The 23,853-nt window shown below is 26.6% G+C and overlaps 6 protein-coding genes across 13 annotated transcripts; 3 read left to right on the forward strand and 3 right to left on the reverse strand.

Annotated features, from left to right (window-relative positions):
- Positions 1 to 701: 701 nt before the first annotated feature.
- Positions 702 to 2,677, reverse strand: LOC122523992 (ubiquitin carboxyl-terminal hydrolase isozyme L3). The gene is made up of 7 exons (XM_043646012.1): positions 2,370 to 2,677; positions 2,277 to 2,288; positions 1,941 to 2,069; positions 1,702 to 1,850; positions 1,474 to 1,615; positions 1,325 to 1,400; positions 702 to 1,242 (listed from the first exon to the last, which is right to left on the reverse strand). The coding sequence occupies exons 1-7, from the start codon at positions 2,400 to 2,402 to the stop codon at positions 1,097 to 1,099; spliced, it is 687 nt and encodes a 228-aa protein (XP_043501947.1). The 5' UTR covers positions 2,403 to 2,677; the 3' UTR covers positions 702 to 1,096.
- A 464-nt stretch (positions 2,678 to 3,141) lies between these two features.
- On the forward strand, positions 3,142 to 5,892 carry LOC122523888 (Golgi reassembly-stacking protein 2). Of its 3 annotated transcripts, none has more exons than XM_043645837.1 (8): positions 3,142 to 3,242; positions 3,634 to 3,724; positions 3,917 to 3,997; positions 4,076 to 4,279; positions 4,356 to 4,573; positions 4,678 to 4,771; positions 4,855 to 5,113; positions 5,179 to 5,892. In XM_043645837.1, the coding sequence occupies exons 2-8, from the start codon at positions 3,662 to 3,664 to the stop codon at positions 5,529 to 5,531; spliced, it is 1,272 nt and encodes a 423-aa protein (XP_043501772.1). In that variant the 5' UTR covers positions 3,142 to 3,242; positions 3,634 to 3,661; the 3' UTR covers positions 5,532 to 5,892. The 3 variants fall into 3 exon arrangements, with proteins under 3 accessions (XP_043501772.1, XP_043501773.1, XP_043501771.1); XM_043645838.1 differs by lacking the exon at positions 3,142 to 3,242 and adding an exon at positions 3,298 to 3,443; XM_043645836.1 differs by lacking the exon at positions 3,142 to 3,242 and having other exon boundaries at positions 3,450 to 3,724.
- A 385-nt stretch (positions 5,893 to 6,277) lies between these two features.
- Positions 6,278 to 7,223, reverse strand: LOC122523886 (NADH dehydrogenase [ubiquinone] 1 beta subcomplex subunit 11, mitochondrial). 3 transcript variants are annotated; one of them, XM_043645834.1, is made up of 2 exons: positions 7,073 to 7,223; positions 6,278 to 6,944 (listed from the first exon to the last, which is right to left on the reverse strand). In XM_043645834.1, the coding sequence occupies exon 2, from the start codon at positions 6,867 to 6,869 to the stop codon at positions 6,429 to 6,431; it is 441 nt and encodes a 146-aa protein (XP_043501769.1). In that variant the 5' UTR covers positions 6,870 to 6,944; positions 7,073 to 7,223; the 3' UTR covers positions 6,278 to 6,428. The 3 variants fall into 3 exon arrangements, with proteins under 3 accessions (XP_043501769.1, XP_043501767.1, XP_043501768.1); XM_043645832.1 differs by having other exon boundaries at positions 7,024 to 7,223; XM_043645833.1 differs by having other exon boundaries at positions 7,019 to 7,223.
- Positions 7,224 to 7,603: 380 nt separating this feature from the next.
- LOC122524092 (kinetochore protein Nuf2-like) lies at positions 7,604 to 9,516 on the forward strand. Its single transcript, XM_043646173.1, has 7 exons — positions 7,604 to 7,960; positions 8,044 to 8,252; positions 8,323 to 8,469; positions 8,539 to 8,774; positions 8,873 to 9,055; positions 9,125 to 9,287; positions 9,406 to 9,516. The coding sequence occupies exons 1-7, from the start codon at positions 7,663 to 7,665 to the stop codon at positions 9,448 to 9,450; spliced, it is 1,281 nt and encodes a 426-aa protein (XP_043502108.1). The 5' UTR covers positions 7,604 to 7,662; the 3' UTR covers positions 9,451 to 9,516.
- Positions 9,517 to 13,302: 3,786 nt separating this feature from the next.
- Positions 13,303 to 18,707, reverse strand: LOC122524093 (hyccin). Of its 3 annotated transcripts, XM_043646176.1 has the most exons (10): positions 18,445 to 18,707; positions 18,011 to 18,173; positions 17,774 to 17,908; positions 17,098 to 17,223; positions 16,664 to 16,881; positions 16,397 to 16,543; positions 16,178 to 16,308; positions 15,986 to 16,102; positions 14,764 to 15,253; positions 14,035 to 14,216 (listed from the first exon to the last, which is right to left on the reverse strand). In XM_043646176.1, coding segments are annotated over exons 2-10 (1,515 nt in total). In that variant the 5' UTR covers positions 18,161 to 18,173; positions 18,445 to 18,707; the 3' UTR covers positions 14,035 to 14,215. The 3 variants fall into 3 exon arrangements, with proteins under 3 accessions (XP_043502109.1, XP_043502111.1, XP_043502110.1); XM_043646174.1 differs by lacking the exon at positions 14,764 to 15,253 and having other exon boundaries at positions 13,303 to 14,216; XM_043646175.1 differs by having other exon boundaries at positions 14,035 to 15,253.
- Positions 18,708 to 19,517: 810 nt separating this feature from the next.
- On the forward strand, positions 19,518 to 22,755 carry LOC122524384 (glutamyl-tRNA(Gln) amidotransferase subunit B, mitochondrial). 2 transcript variants are annotated; one of them, XM_043646628.1, is made up of 10 exons: positions 19,518 to 19,686; positions 19,972 to 20,119; positions 20,202 to 20,315; positions 20,439 to 20,611; positions 20,772 to 20,920; positions 21,000 to 21,232; positions 21,343 to 21,528; positions 21,604 to 21,740; positions 21,846 to 21,969; positions 22,088 to 22,755. In XM_043646628.1, exons 1-10 carry the CDS (start codon positions 19,583 to 19,585, stop codon positions 22,307 to 22,309), a joined length of 1,590 nt encoding a protein of 529 aa, XP_043502563.1. In that variant the 5' UTR covers positions 19,518 to 19,582; the 3' UTR covers positions 22,310 to 22,755. The 2 variants fall into 2 exon arrangements, with proteins under 2 accessions (XP_043502563.1, XP_043502564.1); XM_043646629.1 differs by having other exon boundaries at positions 19,531 to 19,686; positions 19,976 to 20,119.
- The last annotated feature ends 1,098 nt before the right edge of the window (positions 22,756 to 23,853 follow it).

Below are 23,853 nucleotides of genomic sequence, written 5' to 3' on the forward strand. Positions count from 1 at the left end.
TCCAATTAGAACGATTTTAAGAAACGTTTCTTTTTTCTTTTATTCAAATATTTACGTTTGATTATAGTTTAAATGGAAAATTTTAAAACAAAACATTCAGTCTTAGAATACTCTTATACTTTCGTAATTTACTTTGTAATGTACACAAACAATGTGCATACATTTTTATTTTCTCTCTGTATCATCATATTATATAAGATTTATGATTAACGTACGAATCTTTTTTGAATTATTAGACGGCGAGAGAGATAGAGTTGAATTTTACGGAAGCTAATCGTTAGGAATAGTTGGCGACAAGACCAGAGTCTCCGAGAGTGTAGAATTGATTTTATTTTGTGTGTTTAAAGTCTACTATTTAGAGGTGGCTGCCAACATACGTACTTTGGGAATGGAATCTAAAATAGCCAAGCGTATTGCTCTACCTGGTCAGTGACCGGTAAGTTCTACGGTCTCCGGTAATAACGGAAACAAAGAAACGTTGTTACGAGATTATTCGAATTGTTTTTTTCCTAGCACAGTAACGACCAATGTGTGTTGTTAGTCATCGATTTGATAAGAAAACGAATGTCAGATAAACTATTCCATAGTTTTCTTTTCTTTTTCTTTCTTAACAAGCCATCAACAACTCGTATCTTCTTTTTTATCGAATTTAAAAACGAATAGACACGTTGAAATATTAACTATTATTACAAACGAATAAATATAATTAAATTACCAGGATTTATTCTTGATTTCGAATTAAGTTACAGATTCGAAAACTAGATTTGGCAAACGACAAGTGTTATGACGCAAAGTTCGACAAGGTCAAATAGTCTGCATTAAAGAAGAGCCATTCTTGCACATACTCGCCTATATATGTATATGTGTGTGAGGCTATATATATAAAGGATTTGATAGATCTAAATGAAGAACTACAAGTATACGATTAGTGGTTTTTTCCTGTTTGATTATTACATGTTTATATAGTATAAAAATTTAAACGAAATAAAAATATTAGAAATGCAAGCCTCAAGCGAACTATTTAACATAGAAAATAAATTAGCATCAAGCGTGTTTACGTGTGTATATTTGAATATTAGAAAAATGAAAGTGTTCTTTAATAACTGGCGGTAAGAGCGACAACGGTGAAGCGCATTTCGCTTGGATCACGTGCCATGTATTCTTTACAAACACGAACAGAATCTTCCAATAATGTTTCCCGTGTAGTTGGTCCGTGATCGACAGGAGCAGGTTTTCGACCATCTAAAAGTGGTCAAGTTATTCAACTTACGTATTTAACGTTATTAACAAAATATTTAATTATTAAGAAAAATAAATGACGTACCTAGCTCGTACAACTTATCGTTCTTCCGTACAAATGCAACAAAATGATAGTACACTGGACTATCCTCTTCAGGAGCCTATATGAATGATACTTTTAATATAAAAGTATCGCAAAATTAAAAAATTCATTTTATATTGTCATCAACTTGCCTCCGTTTGTCCTTCTTGAGCAGACTCTTTATGCGTATCGATGATACCCTGAGCATTAATCAAAAGTTCTCCACGTTCAGCGAAAGAAAGATCTTTTGAATCGTCCAAAAACGATTTTAAAAATCCATCTTTTAGATTTATCCTGTAACACATTGAATCATTGTACGTTATATTTTCATATTTTTTATCACAAATAACCAAAAATATCATTAAAATTAATCTACTTACTCTTCCATATTATTTGCCACACTATGAATTAATGCAACTGTACCACATGCGTTGGAAATGATTTGTTTCATGTGATAAACCCCATCCGGTCTATCTGTTCCATTATCCTTAGATTTAGTTTCTTCATCCTCTTTGCTTTGTATTTCAGTCTAATAATGTAACGAATTATATTAATTTATAATATATCATTCTTGATTGCCATGATAAATAATATTATCAATTTAAAGATATCTATATACCTTTACTGATTCAGGATAAAGCAAAATAACAGCCAAAACTGGTCTGGGAATAACTGCCAATAAATCTGGTTCTAAACCATAGACGTCAATTATACTCCATTGTTCAGGAACACCCAATTTATGCAAAAACTATAATATCATTAAAAGACTATAAATACAAAAATATGGAATTATTGTTAGAATTATCAAATATAAATTAATCTCAATTGACAAGAAAATATTTTCCTGTTTGGGATATACTCATAAGCCAAGTATCCATTAGAAAGATTCAAATTATTATACCAATGGTAGTTTTAACACACCAACTACCAAACAATAAAGTTATATATATCTTACCTTTGTCATAACCTGAAACAAACAAAACAAATATAAATATCTTTTTTTGCTAAATGTATAAACAAATGTCAAATATATAAAATAATAAATTACCTCGGGATTCGATTCTAACGGTACCCACGCCATTTTGTAACTTCACAAGTAACAATTGAACTAACTTTTATGCAATGATATTATTACCGGCTTATACAACCATTATTAAGTATTAACAATCTCTCAAATTTATCTCCTTGACGTTTCAGAGGCGTATAATCAATTCGATAATATCGAATACAAAAACTTCAAATCACGGTTGTGTTTCTATGTCTAACTTCAGATTGTTTCTTGCAAATTTACATGAAAATATATGTCCGCTATAAAGAATCGTTTTATCTTATATACTACGTCTTAAAACTCTATTTTTTCATATACATGTCAATCTAATATTAATTTAATGATAAATATTAAATACTTAAATCGATAATTCCAATCGTCGGTAACAAAAAAGTTCCTAGGGTTCAAAATATCTTGAATTACTATATCTCGTATCAAAATTTATTCAACAATTACTAATCTATTAATTTAATCGTATCGTTTACCTTTCAACTGTTTGGATTGTAACCAAAAATAATCTTTCTTCTTATTATACCTTGACATTTAATAAATTTGACTTTTTTGGAATACAAAATTTCAAATATAGCGGCCTGTAAAAAACAACGGAAGTTCCTAGAATCAATTGGCGCAGATAGCGACAGCTTGTAGTAGCGTCTAGAAACATAATCGATATCTCGCAAAGTTCGATATTCTAGGGAATAAAACTTAAAATACGAGGCGCGCGATTCAATTAGTTCTCTATATGTTCTCTATTGTGCAAGTCATTAAAACATGCTATACAACCATACATCAGAGTTTGATTATTATTTTACATACCTAGATTTTAATACTACAATCATGGGTATGACCTACAAGATTATAGTAATAAAACAGGTTAGGAAACGTTATACGCCAATACTTCATAGAATCGAACAACTTAATGGTATAAACCAGTCCGAATTGTAGCCAATTGTAATTATAGTTAAATAAAGATAAAATCACATGATAGAATAAGACTAAAGAGTAAATAACAATAATGTTCATTAAGAAAGCAAAAAATTATTCATTTTATTAATATGATAAAATTTATCAGAGGTAAATCGTCATAAAATGATTAAAAGTCATCTCGATAGATGTCTCGTTTACTTTAAAGTTTATAGGTTGTTAACGTCACCATAAAACTTCTTACGAATATTCTGCCACGTATTTTTGTTATTTAAGTATTTATTGAAAAAGACATTTTGACTAATAATTGTTTTCATGTTATTACTCGTTGGAAATCAAGTGTGATTTGAGAAAATCTTTTATAAAAAATGGGATCTTCTCATAGCGTTGAAATACCTGGAGGTGGTACAGAAGGTTATCACGTATTAAGGGTAAGACTGGATCTGACAGAAAATGTTAACCCTTTTACAAATTTGTTGATTAAATTACCGGTTAAAAAGAACTTTATAATTTATAAACAATTTTTCATTCTATTAAGTAGAATCGATAAAAAATAGATAGCGTATGAATACATAATAATGCTTTGAAACTTTACTGTCAGTTAAAATATGTGATACCATTAGGTTCAGGATGACTCTCCTGGACAAAAAGCTGGCTTGGAAGCATTTTTTGATTTTATTGTATCCATTGGAAATAATCGTTTGGTATGTTGATATTTCAAATTAGTTTATATGAACAATTCATCTAATAATAATAATAATATCAAATGATCTTTCTATTAGGATCAGGATAATCATCTTTTAAAAGATCTTCTTAAAGCTAATGTAGATAAAGAAGTAACTATTACCGTATATAGTAGTAAAACACAATCTGTACGTCATACTGTTATTGTACCCAGTATGACATGGGGTGGACAAGGATTTCTTGGTGTTAGTGTACGATTTTGTTCATTTGAGGGTGCTAATGAAAATGTTTGGCATGTGCTTGTAAGTACAAATTAATGATATGATAAATTGAATGATATTAAATCATTTCTATATTCTAGTTAAATTTTACTTTTAGGAAGTACATCCGTCTTCCCCCGCAGAACTTGCTGGTTTACGTCCTTTTACAGATTACATTATTGGAGCAGATTCTGTTTTACACGAAAGTGAAGATTTATTTACTCTGATAGAAGCTCATGAGTCACGACCTTTGAAATTATACGTATATAATACGAAGGATGATTCTTGTAGAGAAGTTACTATTACACCTAACAATACATGGGGTGGTGAAGGAAGGTACTTTAAAAAAGACATTATAGTATTATAAAGATAAATAAGAACTAGGAACTTGTATAAGCGTTACAAAGATTTCAATACCAATCGATACTCTGTTATTGCAGTCTAGGATGTGGAATTGGGTATGGATACTTGCATAGAATACCTATCAGAAATATTCCTGAGACCAAGCCACGTAATTCATCGTATTACACTACGGTATTGAGTACTGATTTTCTCAAAATTGATTCTTATAATTTTATTAAAGATATTCCATTTTCTTTTTATTTTATCTTTTCTAGTCTAACGTAAAAACTACTGTTCCCAATCAAATGCAAACAAGTACAACTACTACAGTTACAAGCATACCTCCTGGATTCTCAATTCCCTCAAATTATATTACGACTGTTGATAATACTAGTAAAAATGAAACTGTCGTTACGTCGCAAGCTATTCTGCATCCTAATTTATCGCAAATAAATCCTGCTGATGCTGGAGCTACTACAACTAATACAACGATTCATCCTTCCTCTAATCAACCTATTGCTACTACTTCATCTAGTAAGCAAATTTATTTAGATATTACTATAATTGAAAATACCTAATTTGTATTCATCATTTCTTAGGTACTGACATTTCCCATTACAAAGATAGTCCAAACATTCCTGGGATGCCAACCAGTCCACCTATTTCATCATATTCTATGGAAGGAAATGTTCCAATAGGATTAACAACTACACCGCATGCGATTACAATGCAGAGTTATAATTTACCGGGTGCCCCAAATACTATTTCTTCATTACCTTTCAATGTAAAGGAATCCCAACTTGTGACAACACCTATTTCATTACCAGGAATGCCTCCCATTACCGTTAATGCAACTCTACCACAAAATCCTTCGTTTTATTCCTCTGTCCTTCATCAAAATCCATTACCTACTACTACTCCATCTTCACCTACATCGGTAACGACACAGTAACAGTTATTTCTGATGCTTCAAATGCAATCTTCTTTTGCCCTTTGATAAAATATTCAATATGTAGGTAAAATAAAATAGAACATATTACGCAATATTAAATCAATGCATTACCTATTTGTACGCGAATATAGATCATTAATGTCGCAAAGATTATTGTATCTTTGATAAGGATTATTATGTGTCTCAAATGTCACATCATAATATATATGAAATATTTAATATTGTACATAAATATTAGCTTAACAAAATTTTTAAAGAATACGTTTAAATAAATTTAAAAAAGAAATTGCATAAGATATATCGCGCAGCGGATGGTGATACGTCATTATTTATAGAAATATATTTGTTCTTTCTCTCTCTCTCTCTCTTTCTCACACAATGTTCTTTCTCTTTAATAATCTAAATATTTACTTATCGTGCTTTATAATTAAATACGATCTTCATAAACTGACAAAATATGTAATATCGATATTTTTACATACTAGAAATTATTGTTACTTTTATCAGCTGAAAAAAATATAATTACTTTTATCCAATGCATATAATAATACTTATTATATATTTCCTATAACATTGTAGAAAGATTAATTATTAATTTTTAAAAATAAAAATATTCTAATAAAATTAAAATTAGAATTTTTTACAAATAACAACTAAAGTAAAATGTGTTCAATATAGTTATATGTAATCAATTTAAAATACTAATTTGTATTTCTACTAATAGCAAGGATATGTCTTATAATCTCTTTTAACTTATAAAAACTATTTTTATTATAGTTTATTTACATAGCATGTTATATAAACATCATTGAATACAACCAAAACTATGGTTTATCGATATTCATCGGTTGACATAACTACATTAATACGTATTACATAAAGAAGCATTGTATATTTTTAAATAATTACATCTGTATCACCTAATTCTTCATCAGTAGGAAGAATAACTTTAGCAGGATCTACTACATTCCTATCGATGAGTGGAAGACCATGTTCTTCTCTATACCGAAGCTGTAAATATGCTTCACGTTGTGCCCAAGAGGACAGTGATTTCAAATCAGGCTTATACATAACTACATATCCAGTCAATATCATGCCTATTGTGACAGCAAAGAAAAATGATTCGTGCATCTTACGTCGATCATCTATCTCGTTTTCATGATCAAAACCATAGCTAACCCAAGGTGTCTTTTTCTCAGGCGATTCGATCACATTAGTAGTACTATCGCTTTTTTTAGGTGATGTAGTTATTGAACGACATAACATTTTTTGCGATTTTATCAAATTTATGCCACTTTTTAAGGTATTGAAAGCACTTATTCGGCAAATTCCAGCCATTTTATTTGGATTTTCACTTTGAACTTAAGGGTTGTGATAAAAAATATGTCGTTGATTATCAAATATTTTTACCAGCTGTAATTGTCAATGTGTTATATGAATATACAATGGCATCAACTATAATTATAATTCAAATTATATATATATACATTACATAAAGAATTAACTTATTGGATATGTTTTTAAGTTATTTTCAGATTTACTTTGTATCTTTGACATATAAAAATTCTTCCTCTGATCTAATAGTACAGTACTGTACATATTTCAGAGTACCCACGAATGTGGTACACATCGCTAATGAATATGGTGTATATAGGTTATTTGTTAAAATGAAATATTTCGAGAATTAATACTAATTACAAGAGTCAACAATTCTCATTCAGAAATATTTAATTATTTCATAAAACGAAAAATTAAAAAAACATTAAAATCTTTAATAATTTTTATTATGTATTACACATTATTGATACGCGCGCATTTTCAAGTATTTGATAAAATCATTTATGATTGGTTACCGTATCTTTGTAAAATCATTCTATTGGTTAAATTTTTATTCGTATAAATCCTATTGGATGAAATGTATCAACGCTTCTTATAAATGAGATTTTAAGGAAATAGAAACTTCCGACTCATAGAAATAACACTAACGAGTACCAATTTGAATTCAATCTCAACTTTAGTCGTTAGTATAGTTGAATATATGAATTTAAATTACATAGTTGTCATATTTATATTGGATTTATATTTTATAGTAATTTAAAATATCATTTGTAATTCATCAATCTAAACAATTATGGATTCTGATTTGGAAGAACTTCAAAATTTGTTGCGTGACATTAATTTTCCATCAAACATACGTGATCTTAAAAATCCTACAGAGGAATTTGTTATGGATTTAATCATAACATTTTTAAGATGGTTTAAAATTGATGTTGATGAAATTAACAGGCCCACTTTCGAGCAACAATTAGCTATGTCTTCTATGGAGGATAATGATATTGTAAGCATTATTAATTTATATGTATCAATAAAACAAATATGTGACAGGATATTTATAAAAAGTTTTTCTATAAGCGATATTACTAGCGGTGGTGAGTACAATTATTATACTTATTGTATTATTATTGTATTTATATATATATTGAATTATTATTTATTTTTATATTATAAACAGGCTCTAAAAGGATATGTAAAGTGGCAAGATATTTAGCAAATTTTATAGTTTACGTAACTAATAAAGAATTGGATATCGAAGGCCTTATTAATGAAATACATGGCAAAGCTAAACAATTGGAAGAATTGCAAGAAAAAAAGAAAAATGTACAAACGTTAATAAATGAAAAAAATTTGAACATCTCCAAACAATTATCCTTAAAGGAAAAGGTACTATTCAGTTAGAAGCGTTTTATTAGGTAGATGTTAATAAATGAAATTGACAACATAAATGTTTTAGTACAAAATGGAAATAGAGAAAATGCGTTCAGTTATCGAGGACAATGAAACAAAAAGACTTGAATTGCAAGAAGAGATATTGAGTGTAGAAGAGAAGAGAAAAAAAGTATTAGAAGAATATAATGCTCACAAAGTTGAAGCTCAAAGGGTACATATGTGCGTATAGTTATTTTTTATATTGTCATTATATAAAAGTTAATATTTACACAATTTTTAGCTCGACAAAACAATAGCAGAATTAAAATTAGAAGTAGTTACCTCTCCGGAAGAATATACAACTCGTTTGAATGATTTAGAAGAACAACGTAAAGAAAAAATTGAGGAGAAAAAAATGATGGAAAAAACGTTTTTGACTAAAACCGAGTTGAATAAAAAATATGAGAATTTGTTATCCTTTGTGCAAAAACAATATGATAAGATCTCAGAGATAAAGGATATATATGAACATTTGCAGTATGTTTTGTATATGTTGTCTTTAAGTTTTATGAAATTATATTTATTTGGTTTCATCATTAAACACGAGTAGAATTTATTATATGTATGATTTATAGGAAGAAAACTATTCAAGGCGAAAGTCTTCGAAAGCAAGTTGATACCATGCAAATTCATATTACTCAATTAATTGAAAAACACAAAGATCAAGAAGATAATCAAGGATCTACTATCGATGAGATTCATGCTCAAACCAAAGAAAGATTAAACACAGTTCGTGAATTACATGCACAATTATTGAGGTACTTAAAATTATTAAGTGCAACATTTTGTTATGGTATATGTTCAATAATTATAAATATTTTTTATAGTAAAAAAGAAGTAGCACTAAGTGAATTAGAAAATAAGAAACGGTTATATAATGACGTAGAGATGGAAATAAAGACAATTGATGATCTTATAAAAAAGATCGAAGAAGAAACATCTACTTTTATAAAGAATTGTCAAGAACTATATAATCATGAAATTCGAAATGTAAGTAAGATTCATTATTTTTATCTTTAATTCGATTAATCTTCGGGAGAATATAACTAAAATGAATTTATATTTACATTATATTAAATTTTTTATATATATTATTATATTGTAACAGGAAATCAATTTATGGAAACGTTTAAACAGTGTTTGGGAACAATAGCAGTAACTAATATATAAGTGTATATAATATTTTAGAATAATCTTTATAATCTTTAATAAATAGTTTTCAAAAAAGAATAAAAATTCTTATTATTTATTTTTATTTTTCGTTTTAATAGAATGGTTAAACAACAAAATAACAATGCAACATTTTTATAAATAAAATACAATACAGTAAAGAACAAAGTTACATAAATTCAAATATATATATATAATTAATAAAAGTGTCACAGGGAAGTTGGACAGTCCAATTTCTCTGTGACACTTTTATTAATAATTTTATTTTTGGTCGTGATAAACAACTAATTGATTTGATATAATATTCCTAGAGAAGGAAATTGGTTAATATGTAAATAGGTAATGATTGTATATTTCCATGTATTCTTATATATTGTAATAGTACGCTAAAATATAATTTTAATTTTATAATAGAATAAAATAAATAAGAAAATAAAGAAATATATTTCTATAAAGGTTACATAATTTCAAGAAATTACTAGAACAGAAAAACAAAATAACGGAAAAATAATAGTAGAAGTCATATGAATAAGTTAAACTATAAGCAAAACGGAGAACATTTATGTATTAGATAAGAACTATTAATAGTGTATAAAAAGAGGAAATAATCTTATCTATCTAATAAAGAAACAAAGGAAACTGTAATTTTTTTGGTCGTTTCCTTTTTACTCTCTGCCTGTCGTACTTTTCATATTCTACACGAATCTTGTATCACGATAACACTTAGAGCAATAAGTTAGTTTAAGTGAAGCGTTACAATACTTCTGAATAAATCATTTATGTAGAGTTTAAATACCATTAACATTATGTGACTTATTATGTATATTATATACAATTGTGTATACATATTAACATTTACATCTCTATTATTATAATTCGTTAACAAAGAAAATTTGATAATAACACGAATGAGAATTAATATATGAATCATCATTTTCTCCAATAACTCTGTTTGTACTTACATGTCAATAAGAGAGAGTTATTATTAATTATATTTTATATATATATATATTTAATATTTAATAAGTGCATTGCTGTGTATTCAGTGCTACGTTTTTCAACATGATTACTAATTATATACAAATTATTTGTCACGTGCAAATACATTCTTTTCATATAATACATTGTACAAGAAAGTGTACAATGTATGTGTATGTGTATGTGTATTGTATGAATTTGTGTTTAATAATACCCTTTCATAAAGTATTATATTATAAAATGAATCAGTTCTCCCCATTAACTATTGTTTGTAGAAGTTTGACAAACATCTTAAACATATAATTATAATTTTAGGATATTTTTTTACATACAGCTTCTACTATTTTTCCTTGACCACAATTTGTGTTGCAATAATAAATTACTATCAACAGTTTTACAGTATTTAAGTTGCTCAATTCTTAAAATATTAGTTCTTTTTCTCATAGGTAACATCATCATGTGAAATATTGAAAGTGCATACATTAAACAACATATAAAAGATTAAAATGAAGAAATATAACCGAGATTGGATGATCAATGTTTCTACACTATTTCAAATGGCAGTGATATGGATAACTCAGAGATATTATTTCTTGCTTGTTTAAATAAAATAATATCAATATATGTAATATAATTTAAATTTGATATCTTTATGAATTAATATTAATTAGGCTTTGAGACATAGATACATTTACGAAGTATAGAAATTATACATCTTTTCAAATTTATAATCAATAGTTTTCTTTGAGAATAATCTTATAGTGTTCTTTTTCTTTTTTAATTCCTAAGCATTACAATGAATTGTGTTAAAATATTTATTGCTAGTTTATATTAAAGTTAATATGTAAGATGTGAAATCCTTTGACTGTTTTCTTAACACGTACAAAATGAAATAGTTTTCGTCTTGTTTCTCTTAGTAATATAATACAGTTTCTCAAATACATGTAAAAGTAAATGAAAAAATAGTGGCTCACCAATTTTTTCAATAATATTTACATATATTTATCTAAATTTGTGTTCATGTGTACCATCATATCCATATATTTCTATATATTTTCATCATTTGATGTTGGATATTTTGTACATGTTTCAAATGCAAAGAAAAATAATATATTACATAAATTAAGTAGAAATATCATTTATGTAAAAAAATACTACAAAATAGTTAATTAAATTCTAATTTTTGTAAACTATAACAATTTAATATATATTATCTTGTTTTATGATTTTAATATTGTGTCTTTTTTCCAAAATATCTTTGCAGCAGGAAACTAGCTAATAAGTGACTTTTTTTGTCCCCCCTTTTTCTTTCTTTTTCTATATTTTCTTTTTTTAAATTCTTATCCAGTAATACAATATTTGTTGACCAATAGATAGAACAGGATCATATGGCAGAATATAACTTCCATGTAATATTGCCAACTTTTTATCAAGTCAAGCATGTAATTGATTTTTCTTTAACTTCTACTTTATTATCTATCTCTGTCGAATTTTAAAAATATTTATTGATTGCAAAACCCCATATCCAAATGTTTTTTTCCGGTTTTTATGAGTCAGATTATTTCATAGTAAATATTCTATAACTCGTTAACAACAATATATTTTCATATGATAATACATTTTCATTATACTTATTAATAACATAATGCAGCATACAGTCTTATGGGGGCGATAGTTCTAAGCCCAAACTAAAACCCTTTAAGTGTTATATTTGTTATAGGATTTAATGAAAACATTTCCTTTGTACACTTGTACAACACTTAAAGAGTTAAAGCACTTATTTTTTGTGTCTTTATTATTTTTTTTTTTTCTTTTTTTTTGATTGAAAAAAGAACCACTATAAGTAATGAAATAAAAAAATTGTTCATTTTTATAAATACAATAGCAATGACGTTACAAAGCCAAAATACACCAATATAGTCTTAACAGTTAAAATCATACAGAATTCTACTGCAGTAATGCTATTTATATACGAAGAACCTAAATTTTGTTACATTTGTTATTCGATTGTTTAATCATTTACTCACAATCAGTATTAAATCTTATATCAATTTCATATTGTCTCGAATCAATGAATAAAATAAATTCATAGCAATTAAGAGCAAGCAATAAAAAGCGAATTAATTAAAAATAAATCATTAATAACTTATGATATGTTAACTTGTTTTGAATATTATAATATTAACATTTGATAGTGAAAAGCACGTTTATATATAATGATACTTTGATTTTATCAAGACAATTTTCTATTAAAGATTAGATACATAAAATTTAATGCATGTGTATAAAAATGACAGAATATGTATATTAAGAAAAAATAAGAAAGCAAAAAATAATAAATTTAAATCATATATTAATAAGTACTACAATCCATTCTGAGTAAAATATCATTTAAATAAATAACATAGGTTTTCTCTCTTTTTTTTCAGAAAAAAAAATAAAATATTAATAATTGCCTATTTTAACAATTTATCTTATAAGAATAACTTAATATAAAATGCAATAACATTTTGAGCATTTAAAATACTCAATAGTGTTCTAATTATAACTTGTGTGTAAATCATTATAATATATTGCTTAGATGAATATTTATTTCTGTTACTATTGTTTTATATATATAAAAAAAAAATAACACAAAAGTACAGATATTTTTTATTAAAAATATAAATTTTGGTTTTGATTAACATTACTGCACATTAGAATACCTTACTCTATAAATAATGCTTGACTTTATAAATTATTCTTTGCAAAATCAACACGTATGTAATATAAATTAAGTAAATATATAAATGAGAAAACATTAAAAAGCATAAGAAGCAAAAATAGAACATATAATATATAGAAAACAAATTATATGTATGTTACAATGACAAAGTTTATCAATATTATTTTTAACAAAAGAAAATACAACATTAATTCATTGTTCCCTTCCCCATTTTTAAACTAATTGTAGAGATCAATGAAGTAGTGGGCTGTTTTCTTCTAATAAGAAATCCAATTGAACTTGTGCATTTTACAATCTGTAGTACCTGTATTTATTGAAATCTTTCACTTATATTCTCACAGATATTTAATTCATTGTGGTATTAATACTAATAAGGAAATAGTTTATAGTAGCACACACATTATTAATGTGGTATTTCTATATACAAGGATAGTCAAAAGTGTTCACAGTAGTTTAGCCCACTACTATCTCTTGAGTTGACTTTTTGTTATATAGATTGTTTTTTTATCTTGTTTAAACTGAGCTAACCTGAATTGAAGAAGTCAATGATTCTGATTCGTTATGCGCCCTTAAGTTGATAGGAGCTTCTATATTAATATTGTTGTCGCCAGTGTCCCCACTTAATCCAAGTCGTTCTCCATCCATTAAAGTAACACTGTCTGTTCCGAATGAATTATTTTCCACACTATTATTCTTCTTTCTGTTCATACAGCCATTAATACTTATATCAACTTCTGATTGTTCACTGTTTAACATCGAACTACTTCCTTTAATATTCTCTTTCGATGTATTTTGCGATCCAAGTCTCTTTTCCTTATCGCATATTGCATTAAGAGGATTCTTAGCTGTTTTTCCATCTCTTTCTTTAGGCTTCTTTCCAAGTACTGGAAAATTAGTCATTTTTGATGAAATTTTCTGATCCTTTCCTTGTCGCATCGAGCCAGCACGGTTTGGTTCTATTGATTCTTGCTCTTCTGTGATAGAAACCAAATTACCTTTCCCTTCTCCACCAGAATCTTCCTTTACAACTTGAATCGGTATATCATCTGCGGAAGAAATGCAAATAATTTCGTGTTAAATTTTGAATATACTATAGATAGATTTAATCATTCTGTATGTAAAAGATAATTCACAATTTGAACTAATCAAGATTTGATATAAATTGTTCAAACTTTTACATAATGTACATTTAATAAAATAATATTTTAAAGCACCATGTACATAAGGTATTTAATATAAAAATATGAAATTTAAGCAAATTTGTGAATAAATAAGCAAATGAGAAGAAAAATATATAGCTGAATTTGTGTGTTTTAATCTATATATACCAAATGGTTTAGGTGCATTAAACTAAATATATATTGCATTTGCATGCAGTCTTTGGACACATAATATGTGTTTTGTATATATTTGTATTCCATCACTGATGATGGATAATATTTCTGAAATAGTCATAATCTATATAATTGCATGAGTTATTGATCATAGAAGTGGTCAGTGCTCGTATTAAATCAAATATTGTAATCGCGTGATTGGTGAACAACTTTGGCAAGATTAAGTGATCCTAGATTGCAACAACATTACATTGAATACCATGTATTTGTTGATAATGCAATGGTAGTAGCAAAAGTGCCTGTTGTACTGCTTCCTGTATACAAACTTTCCGACGATTCTTGAATAGCCTCTCCTAAAGCTTGTTCTTCTAATACACTATATAAATGTGTACTGGTATTTAATCTATTTTCATTATAAACCGAATCGTATATTTCTGTCGTGTCTTTCCATTGTCTCTGTTTTATACCATCTTCAATACTATCTCCAGCAACTTTTCGCTGGTCTTTATTCTTTTTAAAAGGTGATCTGTTTGGTGAGTTTTGATTGCTGCACGTGCTCCCTCGTCTGGAACTTTCCAGAGAGGTGGAAGAATGAGTTTTGCCAATATCATCCTCATCGAGAGAATTGGAAAAAGCATGCTTCCAAAGCCAACTACGGCGTTTATTACTTCCAGACGATGTTGGTTGTTGATGCTTCTCAACTTCAGTACTGTGTAACTCATCCGCAAACAATTTTTCATCCAGATCATCTAATGACACATGTGTGTAACAAATGCACATTCATTGAATTTACTTGTTTATATATAAAAATAGAAACATTGTTATAAGTTTAATTACGTATGATCAGAGATTCGTAATAATTGTGTATTTGATGTAAAAGAAAATTACTTGTTCAACATAGTAGCAGTAACAGAAAATTATTAACTTATTCAATGTTTATGTTATAAAAAACACATTTATCATTGAATTATTCAGAAACGTTCATGCACCTTTTCTTCATCGTATTACATCTCTATTTACACATATTTACGTTTTTAAATTTAATATTTACATTTATATTTGTTGTATAGTAATGTTCTATGACAATGTTATAGTATTAATGTTTATATATATTTGTAACTGTTGTGTATATACTTCCCTTATTTGTTAATTAAAGTACAATGTACTTTCAATTATTCATCATTTTTTTAAATAAAATAAACGTAATGAGAAAAGAAAAGAAAATTATTATCTTATATTATTTCTTTCTATAGGGATGCAAAGATAATTGAAAATATACTGTACATTCATATCTAACAATAAATATCTGTGTAAAATATTATTATATAATATTATCATATGTTTCTTTTTTTTCTTTGTTTTCTTTGTTTAATAGTACAAAGCAATACAAAGCAAAAGAATTATATTTTTAGACTTCTAAACAATTAACTTAACGATACAACGTATGAAAATAAAATATATTATTTCTGATATATACATACCTGGTAATTTTTTAGTGCGGAATGAAGCATTTGTAATCATAGATTTTGATATTGTTGGAGTTGCAGTTACAGAGGACAATGCAACACAAATACCAATAGATCCATCACTTGATTGACCTAAAATTACAAAAATCACATTAATAAAAATACTTAAAGGACATAATATCTTTTTATCGCAAATCAAATATTTACCAGATGGCCCAGAATTAGCAGAATTTCGTATGGCATTTGTAACCAACATTACATCAGGATACATTTCATAACACGCTCTGTTGTGTATATCCTCCACAGCTTGACTCGCTACATACCAACAATCATTGTACCTAATAACATGAAATTATTTGATAGTTAATAATTACTAACTTATTCACACGTTAAGTAATAGAAAAGTTTAATAGATGGCATACATACATTGCAAAATAAACTGCTTGAAGAAATTCGAGAAGAAATTGAGTTGAAACGGGTATGCGTGGCAAAAGTCTTGGAACAAAACTAGATTCGCTGCCATATGAAGATCGTTGATGGTGTCCCGGTTTTGTGAAACCTTGAGTAACAAGCCTGCGACAACGTACAGTTGATGATTAATTATTTCATAATAAAACCTTCATAACAGCTCCAATGAAATAATACTCAAGCTGATAGTTACTTTAGATTTAGAATCTTATTAATCAAGCTTACTTTGTTGCAACTTTGCACAATTGCTCCAAAGCAAACTTATTTATATAACCCAGTTGTTGGTTATAAATGAAAAGTAGAGCGGTCATCACTTTTAATCTATTTTGAGCATTGAGAGTTTCTACTTGACGTAAAGGGCCCCAACTAACAAGTTTTGTATTGCATTCTTCGAAACGACGTACTGCACTTTCGGTTAAGGAAGCTGGTGTCAAGCTTGCTGGCTACTCAACATAAGATTTATATATATATAAGAACATTTAATTGGATACATTATTATATATTTTTTATATTTTAAGTTACCATTAATTTATATATATATATATTTTTATTTGTAATTTATCTGCAATAACTGTATTTCGTATTATCATTTTTAATAATCAAAAATTGGTATTCATATATTAATGTATATTTTTAAAAAACACAACAAATTTGTATACCTCGTGATATATAGATAGCATAGCGAGAGATGGTAATCGAAAAGAAACCGCCTTTTGTTGTCCAGATTTATCCACTACTTCGAGATTATATAACCCAATTAGAAGAGTTTCAACTGTGCGGCAATTCTATTAAATATAGCAATAAATTATTTATAAGTTTAAAATAATTAGGAAAGTCAACAGAAAGAAAACAATTAGAAACGTTTAATACGTTCGTTTGTATACTAATAATAATTGTAGTTACACGTGTTTTTATATCATTAATTAATTATATAGACGTATGTGTGTGTGTGTAATTAAAATATTATATTCTTAGTAATCAAAAGTAAATTGAGATAAAAATGAAAATATATATTATTTTCTAAATAAGCAAATATCAGTCACAATTACTCATAATAATACTAGCCTAGCAATAATACATATTTATTCTCACACAAGTTTTGAATGCTGCAATTAAGTAAGTCACATGTCATATCTTATGCATATTTCAAATGCAAATTACACCTGATCTACATTATATAACACTTTTCTTACATCTTATTTTGTACTTTGATCGCATACAAAAAAATGTAGCATTGATCGTGCAAAAAAAAAAGGTAGTATTGATCATTCTACTCATAGTATAATGGAAATAATAATTAAAACTAAAGAACTTAATAATGCAAAATATTATTACCTTGATATCGCCATGGGCAGCAGAATTTAAATAAATAAATATCAGCGTAGGTAAAAATTGTAAAGTAAATCTTCTGAGTTCTATCTCTTGAGAACGATAGAAATCAAATAGTTGATTACAAACTGTATCTACAAGCTGAAATAAAGAATAAATAAGACAATTATAAAATGATAACACAATAATTAAAATCAAGTATAGTAAACATATTAATATGTAATTAAAAAGTAGTGAAAATACCTGGCTATATTTGCTACGCTCTTCGAGCAATACGTAAAGTGCTCTAACTATCTCATTATCCTGCGATAATGTGGTAGCAAAGGTATGAAGTTTAGACGGTGATATATCTCCACAATCTGCCAACCATTCATTTATCAAGCTTTCTGTCATTTTCTGCTTGAACCTATTTTCATTGATAAATCAAAATGTAATTTTAAAAAATATTTAACGTTCTCGTACAACAAGGTAAAATCCCGATAATCATTCTAATAACTTTAGATTATTAACTGTCAAATAACGTTCACGTATCATTAAAATTAATCGTTGCCTTTAGTTTTTTAATATATAATGTCAAATGAAAAAAAAGAAAAAAAAAATGATTGGAAGTAACGTTACATTACAACTCATTCTACTATTATAAAGATAACATTATGTTTAAATAATAAGTTGATTACCGAGTTTTTAATAATGCTATCTCAGTCGAATATTAATGTCGATGTATTATTAATTATCATCGTCGTATTATTAGTCTTATTAATGATTGCAGCTGACAGCAGCCAAGTGTATAAATTCGCGTTATTAAGGTCTGAGTATTGACAAATCACTACCTTATCGATAGTTAACTCAAATCAGTTAAAATCGTGCCTACAAATTTATGAACAGACGTAACCCATACACATCCTGTCTAGGCTTAAATCCTACTGTACTGCCCACTATTGCTAAACTACTACAGCGCCACAACTTCTTTTAATATTTTTTTTACACTCTATATATCTTTCATTTTTATTCTCATTTAATTTTTCTTTCATTTCTCTTCTTTTTCTTATTTTTTCTCTCCTCTTTCCATTACGTATATCTTTTATGAAAAATCATTGACTACATTGATCAAAAAACATTCAAAGAATTATGATTTTTCAAATATTTCCGCCAAATTTCAAATGACACTTTCGTGAACTCAAACATCAAGATTCTTTTTGAATCCAGCTTTGTGCAAATGGTTTAAAACTGTTTTATGGTCGATCTTAATTGAAATTGATGTAACATTTAAAGATTTAATTAAATTCAATGAATAAATACCTGATAAACTTAAATCAATCAAAAATAAATCTCTTGAGAAATTCAAAGTATTGATCAAATGGTAGAAGAAAAGTATTCTAATTCGATTTCCATGACATACCAGAAGCAGATTTGTGTGTACTACATGGAAAAATCACTTTAATATATGACATATAAGTCTTGCTTGATTTTAATTCGAAACGAAAGTTACTTTTCTAATTAACAATTATATATAATGATTTGTAAAATATTTATTTAAAAATAAACTATTCGTTATAACTTATGCGCTTTTAAACAAACGTTTTAACACTATACGAATTTTAAAGAACTAATTTCACTATATCGATACGTTAAAATCTCTTTGGATTTTCTTCGATTTCTATTGGTTAAAATTTTAGAGATAATTTCGATAGTCGAAATTAACTAATCGATAGTCGAAATCAACTAATCGATTTTTCGAACTCGACTAACTTCATTGTAATTGATCTTGAAATGTTCATAGAAAAACATTGAATTTATTTAGTTTTTAAATTGAACATGAATATCACCGTCAAATCTAGTCAAATCTTTATCACATGTCAACAAAATACAATCGCTCGATTTCCACGAATATACTTGTCAACGCAAGAACACGTAATCAAGTAAAAACCACTACTGTCATAAACATTATTTTTAAAATAATAATATTAAAGGACAAATTACATGTCTCAAAAGTCGCTTTACTGAGAAAATAAAAATAAAATTAGTACTGGTCTTTTTTAAATAGAATTATTGTTGTTAAAAAAGTATGGTCTCAATATACCATTTCAAATATTTATCAAAAAACAATGTATAGTTTTTTCAGTTTATTAAAACGACGACCCTGTATATTTATTTATTTGTTTTAACAATTACCAATATTTGTATTGATTATTATAATATTTTAGGAAGAAATGGAAGCCCACTATTGGTTTAGAAATTCATGCACAAATAGCAACGAATTCAAAATTGTTTTCTCCATCTTCTACAAAATTTCAAAAACCAATTAATTCTTGCGTATCTTTTTTCGATTGTGCGACTCCAGGAACAATGCCGGTAACATTTTTAATTATTTATACATATATATATATATATATATATATATATGAAGATGAATTAACAAGATAAATTATTGTAGGTGCTTAATAAAAAATGTGTCGAAGCAGGTGTTACTACAGCCTTAGCATTATCTTGTACATTAAATGAAATTTCAATCTTTGAAAGAAAACATTACTTTTATCCAGATTTACCAGTACGTTAAGTATTTTGTTAATAATAAATATGCTCAAATATATTTGAGTCGCTCATAGATCAAATTAATTATCATGATTTGATATAGGAGTGTTGCATTTATTTCCATGTATTTTCTGCTTAGGCAGGATATCAAATTACACAATACAAACAACCATTGGCTAGTAATGGTGAATTACATTTCTTAGTAGAAAATCCAAAAGTATGTAAAGAACCATATGAAAAAGTATCAAAAATAAAACAGATACAATTAGAACAAGACAGTGGACGAAGTTTTCACGATGAATCTGCTGGAAGGTAAAAAAAAGTGATTTCAATAATATTAATTATTTTAAGTTGTTTATATAGTGTAAATATTATATAATCCACAATCAAATGTTTCATTATTGTTCTTTTATTATAATTTTTTCAATTATAATATCAATATATTACAGAGATCATATATCTGTTGTAATAGGAATCTCATTGATTTAAATCGTGCTGGTGTACCATTGATGGAATTAGTTTTTGAGCCAGATTTACATGATGAAGAAGAAGCAGCAGCTGCTGTAAAAGAATTAGTCAATATTTTTCGAATATTGGGTACTTGCTCGTGTAAAATGGAAGGTCTACAAAATATATATATTATTTGTAAATATAATATCATTTAAATATCGATTTCTATAATTCTAACATAATATTATAGAAGGAGCATTCAGAATCGATGCAAATGTTTCCGTAAGTTCGGATGATAATTTAGGAGTTCGTACAGAGTTAAAAAATATTGCACATGTACGTGCTGTTGCTTCTGCCATAAGATACGAGATAAACCGACAGATTTTACTTCTACAGTGTGGGAAGTCAGTTATTAATGAAACTAGAGCATGGGATAGCGTAAACAAGAAAACAGTTACATTACGAGAAAAAGAGGAAAAACAGGTATAATATAATGTGTCAGTACATTAAATTTTAGTTTTTCAATTTATTAACTTTTAATGTTAATATATATATATATTTTTTGAAAAAATAATTTAATATATTAATTTTAGGATTATCGGTTTATGCCTGAAACAGATCTTCTTCCTCTGCGAATATGTCTTGAGAATACTAACAATAAATATAACTTAGTAGATGTTGCTACATTAAAAAAACAATTACCTGAACTACCACTTGAAAAACGTAGAAGGTTGAAAGAAAAATATGGTCTTAAGGATCGTTTGATTTTACAATTATGTGTTAGTTTTAATGTCATTTAGTTTAAACAAAAAAATATGATCATTTTAATATAATTTACTTTTATTTTATTTTAGAATGAATTAGATTATTTGGAGTTATTTTTCAATATAATTGAAGGAAATAAAAATTTTGATCCAAACATAGCGGCAAATTTCATCATAAATACATTACAGTTATTTTTGAACTCAAATGAAATAAATTTTGATTATTGGTAAGTTTTTATATATTCTATTTTAGTAAATTTATGATATAAATACATTTGTTTAATTAGGATGCAACTATTTGTTAAAAATATTAATTAACAATACTTTTTTAGCCAAGATAAAATAGAATATATTTCAGAATTAATTGATTTGGTGCAATCTGATCAAATTAATCCGGCAACAGCAATAAAAATATTAAAATATTTAAATGATAAATCAGACAAAAGTCCTAGTCAGGTAAGTTTAATGTTTTACATTACAAAAATTACCGCTTAATTAGCTACTGTGTGAAATAAATACATTTTATGGTAGAATTAAATTCTATAAGCACTTAATGTATATTTATTACGTATAGCTTGCGAAAGAGAATAACTGGATATTAATAAATGATGAAAAGGAACTAGAAATTATATGTAAAAAAGTTATTGAAGAAAATCCAAAAATTGCAAAAAAATATGCAGTTGGAAAGAAGAAAAAAGAATTTAGAACATTGTTAGGGAAAGTAGCCCAAAGTACAAATGAACGTGCTAACATGAAAAAAGTATCGTCAATTCTGAATCGTTTAATAACTTCCTAAGAAAAAGGTATGCATTTATGAACTTACCTGGTATGTATATAATAGCACAAAGCAGTTTTGTATGTTATTTTGTTTGCTCATTTTAATTTTAATATATTTTTTTGGTCACACTATTTTATAATGTATATATATGTAATATATATATATATATAAAAGAACTTTCACGATTGCTTTAAAAAGCTGTTTTTTCTAACATATTTACATATTATCATATCCAAAATATTATATAAAAAATCACGATAAACTTTTTGCACATAATTCTCTATAAATTGTAATGTCACAAGTACAAAATCAAATAGGAAATAAATAATTCTGATATTACAAATTGGAGACTAGAATTATCAGTCTCCTTTTGCAACTATAAACGTGTTGCCAGAATCGTAGTAGGTTTATTCTTAATATTTATAATCATTAAATAAAGTATAGACATATCGCATAGCATTCAATAAGTCTTCGTCATTATATTCATTTTTTATGCCTGAGTATGTGACATGTCTACTATTATATCCTGGAAGATAAAAGCAGATGACAATCTTTATCAAATTATGAATAGTTTTCATACGAAAAAAATGATTATAGTATATGCTAACAACTTGAACATTTCAGATAGATACAAATGACTTGTACATTTCTTTTATTTTATATTAATATATTAAATAAAACTATAGAATATATAAAAGATATTTTTTTCTCAGACATTTTAATCCTTGAAAAACTATTTCACATTTAAATTGTTTCTCTAATTTTATAAATACTGATAATAATAAAAATGAATAATATCATCTAGTAATTGATTACTGCACTAATTAAAATAGCATCTATTATTTTCTTATTACTCATTCGTAATACTAATAAAAATACGTCATATTAAAATATTAATTATGTAAACAATAATATAGGATATATTTGATAAAGATCATCCTGCATATTGCAAATTGCAGTTAAATCAGTTATTATACATATTGATTATAACTATACAATAGAGAATAGTCTTGTTTTATACATAGAATTGAAAAATTTGTTGAATAAATCAATTATTTAAAAAATTATCAAGTTAAGATTTTGAAAGTATACAATGAATAATAGAACTGATGTTATATAAAAAGCAAATGGATCTAATTTAATTCTTTATCCAATTGTTCAGTTATAATCTATTTTTTTTTTTCCATAGATCCTACACATATAAATTTGTATTTATATATAAGAACTTTTTGTTTTTTTTTGTTTTTTCTTTTTTTTTTCATGTGAACACTTTGAAACTATATAATACAATAAGCACATACATATCACTATTATATAATACAGAGAACATATCTATATACTAAACAGTTACACAAGAGTGTTATTTTATAACAAATTTCATTATGAAATAACTACCTCCATATACCTTTTTACAATTGTTTACAATAAAATTGTTAAAAAAAACACAATGTCACTTGTACGATATTTTTTCTTTTAATTACTTATAAATATGTAGAGCCGTATTCATTAACAAGACATTTTTCTTAGTACATCAAATAATTAAATTTACTGAATGAATTATT

The sequence above is a fragment of the Polistes fuscatus genome, unplaced genomic scaffold, assembly GCF_010416935.1.
Source record: "Polistes fuscatus isolate 324 unplaced genomic scaffold, CU_Pfus_HIC Scaffold7, whole genome shotgun sequence".
Lineage (NCBI taxonomy): Eukaryota > Metazoa > Arthropoda > Insecta > Hymenoptera > Vespidae > Polistes > Polistes fuscatus.

Bases quoted from the DNA above. Each gene is read 5' to 3' on its own strand.
- LOC122523886 (XM_043645834.1), bottom strand. From the start codon at position 6,869: ATGGCTGGAATTTGCCGAATAAGTGCTTTCAATACCTTAAAAAGTGGC.
- LOC122523888 (XM_043645837.1), top strand. From the start codon at position 3,662: ATGGGATCTTCTCATAGCGTTGAAATACCTGGAGGTGGTACAGAAGGT. The intron at 3,998-4,075 runs GTATGTTGATAT...TCTTTCTATTAG, and splicing joins CCATTGGAAATAATCGTTTG to GATCAGGATAATCATCTTTT. The intron at 5,114-5,178 runs GTAAGCAAATTT...ATCATTTCTTAG, and splicing joins TATTGCTACTACTTCATCTA to GTACTGACATTTCCCATTAC.
- LOC122524092 (XM_043646173.1), top strand. From the start codon at position 7,663: ATGGATTCTGATTTGGAAGAACTTCAAAATTTGTTGCGTGACATTAAT. The intron at 7,961-8,043 runs GTGAGTACAATT...TATTATAAACAG, and splicing joins AAGCGATATTACTAGCGGTG to GCTCTAAAAGGATATGTAAA. The intron at 8,470-8,538 runs GTACATATGTGC...CACAATTTTTAG, and splicing joins ACAAAGTTGAAGCTCAAAGG to CTCGACAAAACAATAGCAGA.
- LOC122524384 (XM_043646628.1), top strand. From the start codon at position 19,583: ATGAATATCACCGTCAAATCTAGTCAAATCTTTATCACATGTCAACAA. The intron at 20,316-20,438 runs GTACGTTAAGTA...TTTTCTGCTTAG, and splicing joins ACTTTTATCCAGATTTACCA to GCAGGATATCAAATTACACA. The intron at 21,970-22,087 runs GTAAGTTTAATG...TATTACGTATAG, and splicing joins CAGACAAAAGTCCTAGTCAG to CTTGCGAAAGAGAATAACTG.
- LOC122523992 (XM_043646012.1), bottom strand. From the start codon at position 2,402: ATGGCGTGGGTACCGTTAGAATCGAATCCCGAG. The intron at 1,616-1,701 runs GTAAGTAGATTA...AATGTGTTACAG, and splicing joins GTGGCAAATAATATGGAAGA to GATAAATCTAAAAGATGGAT. The intron at 1,243-1,324 runs GTACGTCATTTA...GACCACTTTTAG, and splicing joins CGATAAGTTGTACGAGCTAG to ATGGTCGAAAACCTGCTCCT.
- LOC122524093 (XM_043646174.1), bottom strand. From the start codon at position 18,160: ATGACAGAAAGCTTGATAAATGAATGGTTGGCAGATTGTGGAGATATA. The intron at 16,544-16,663 runs GTAAGCTTGATT...ACGTTGTCGCAG, and splicing joins TTGTGCAAAGTTGCAACAAA to GCTTGTTACTCAAGGTTTCA. The intron at 14,217-15,985 runs GTATGTATATAT...TTTCTTCCGCAG, and splicing joins CCGCACTAAAAAATTACCAG to ATGATATACCGATTCAAGTT.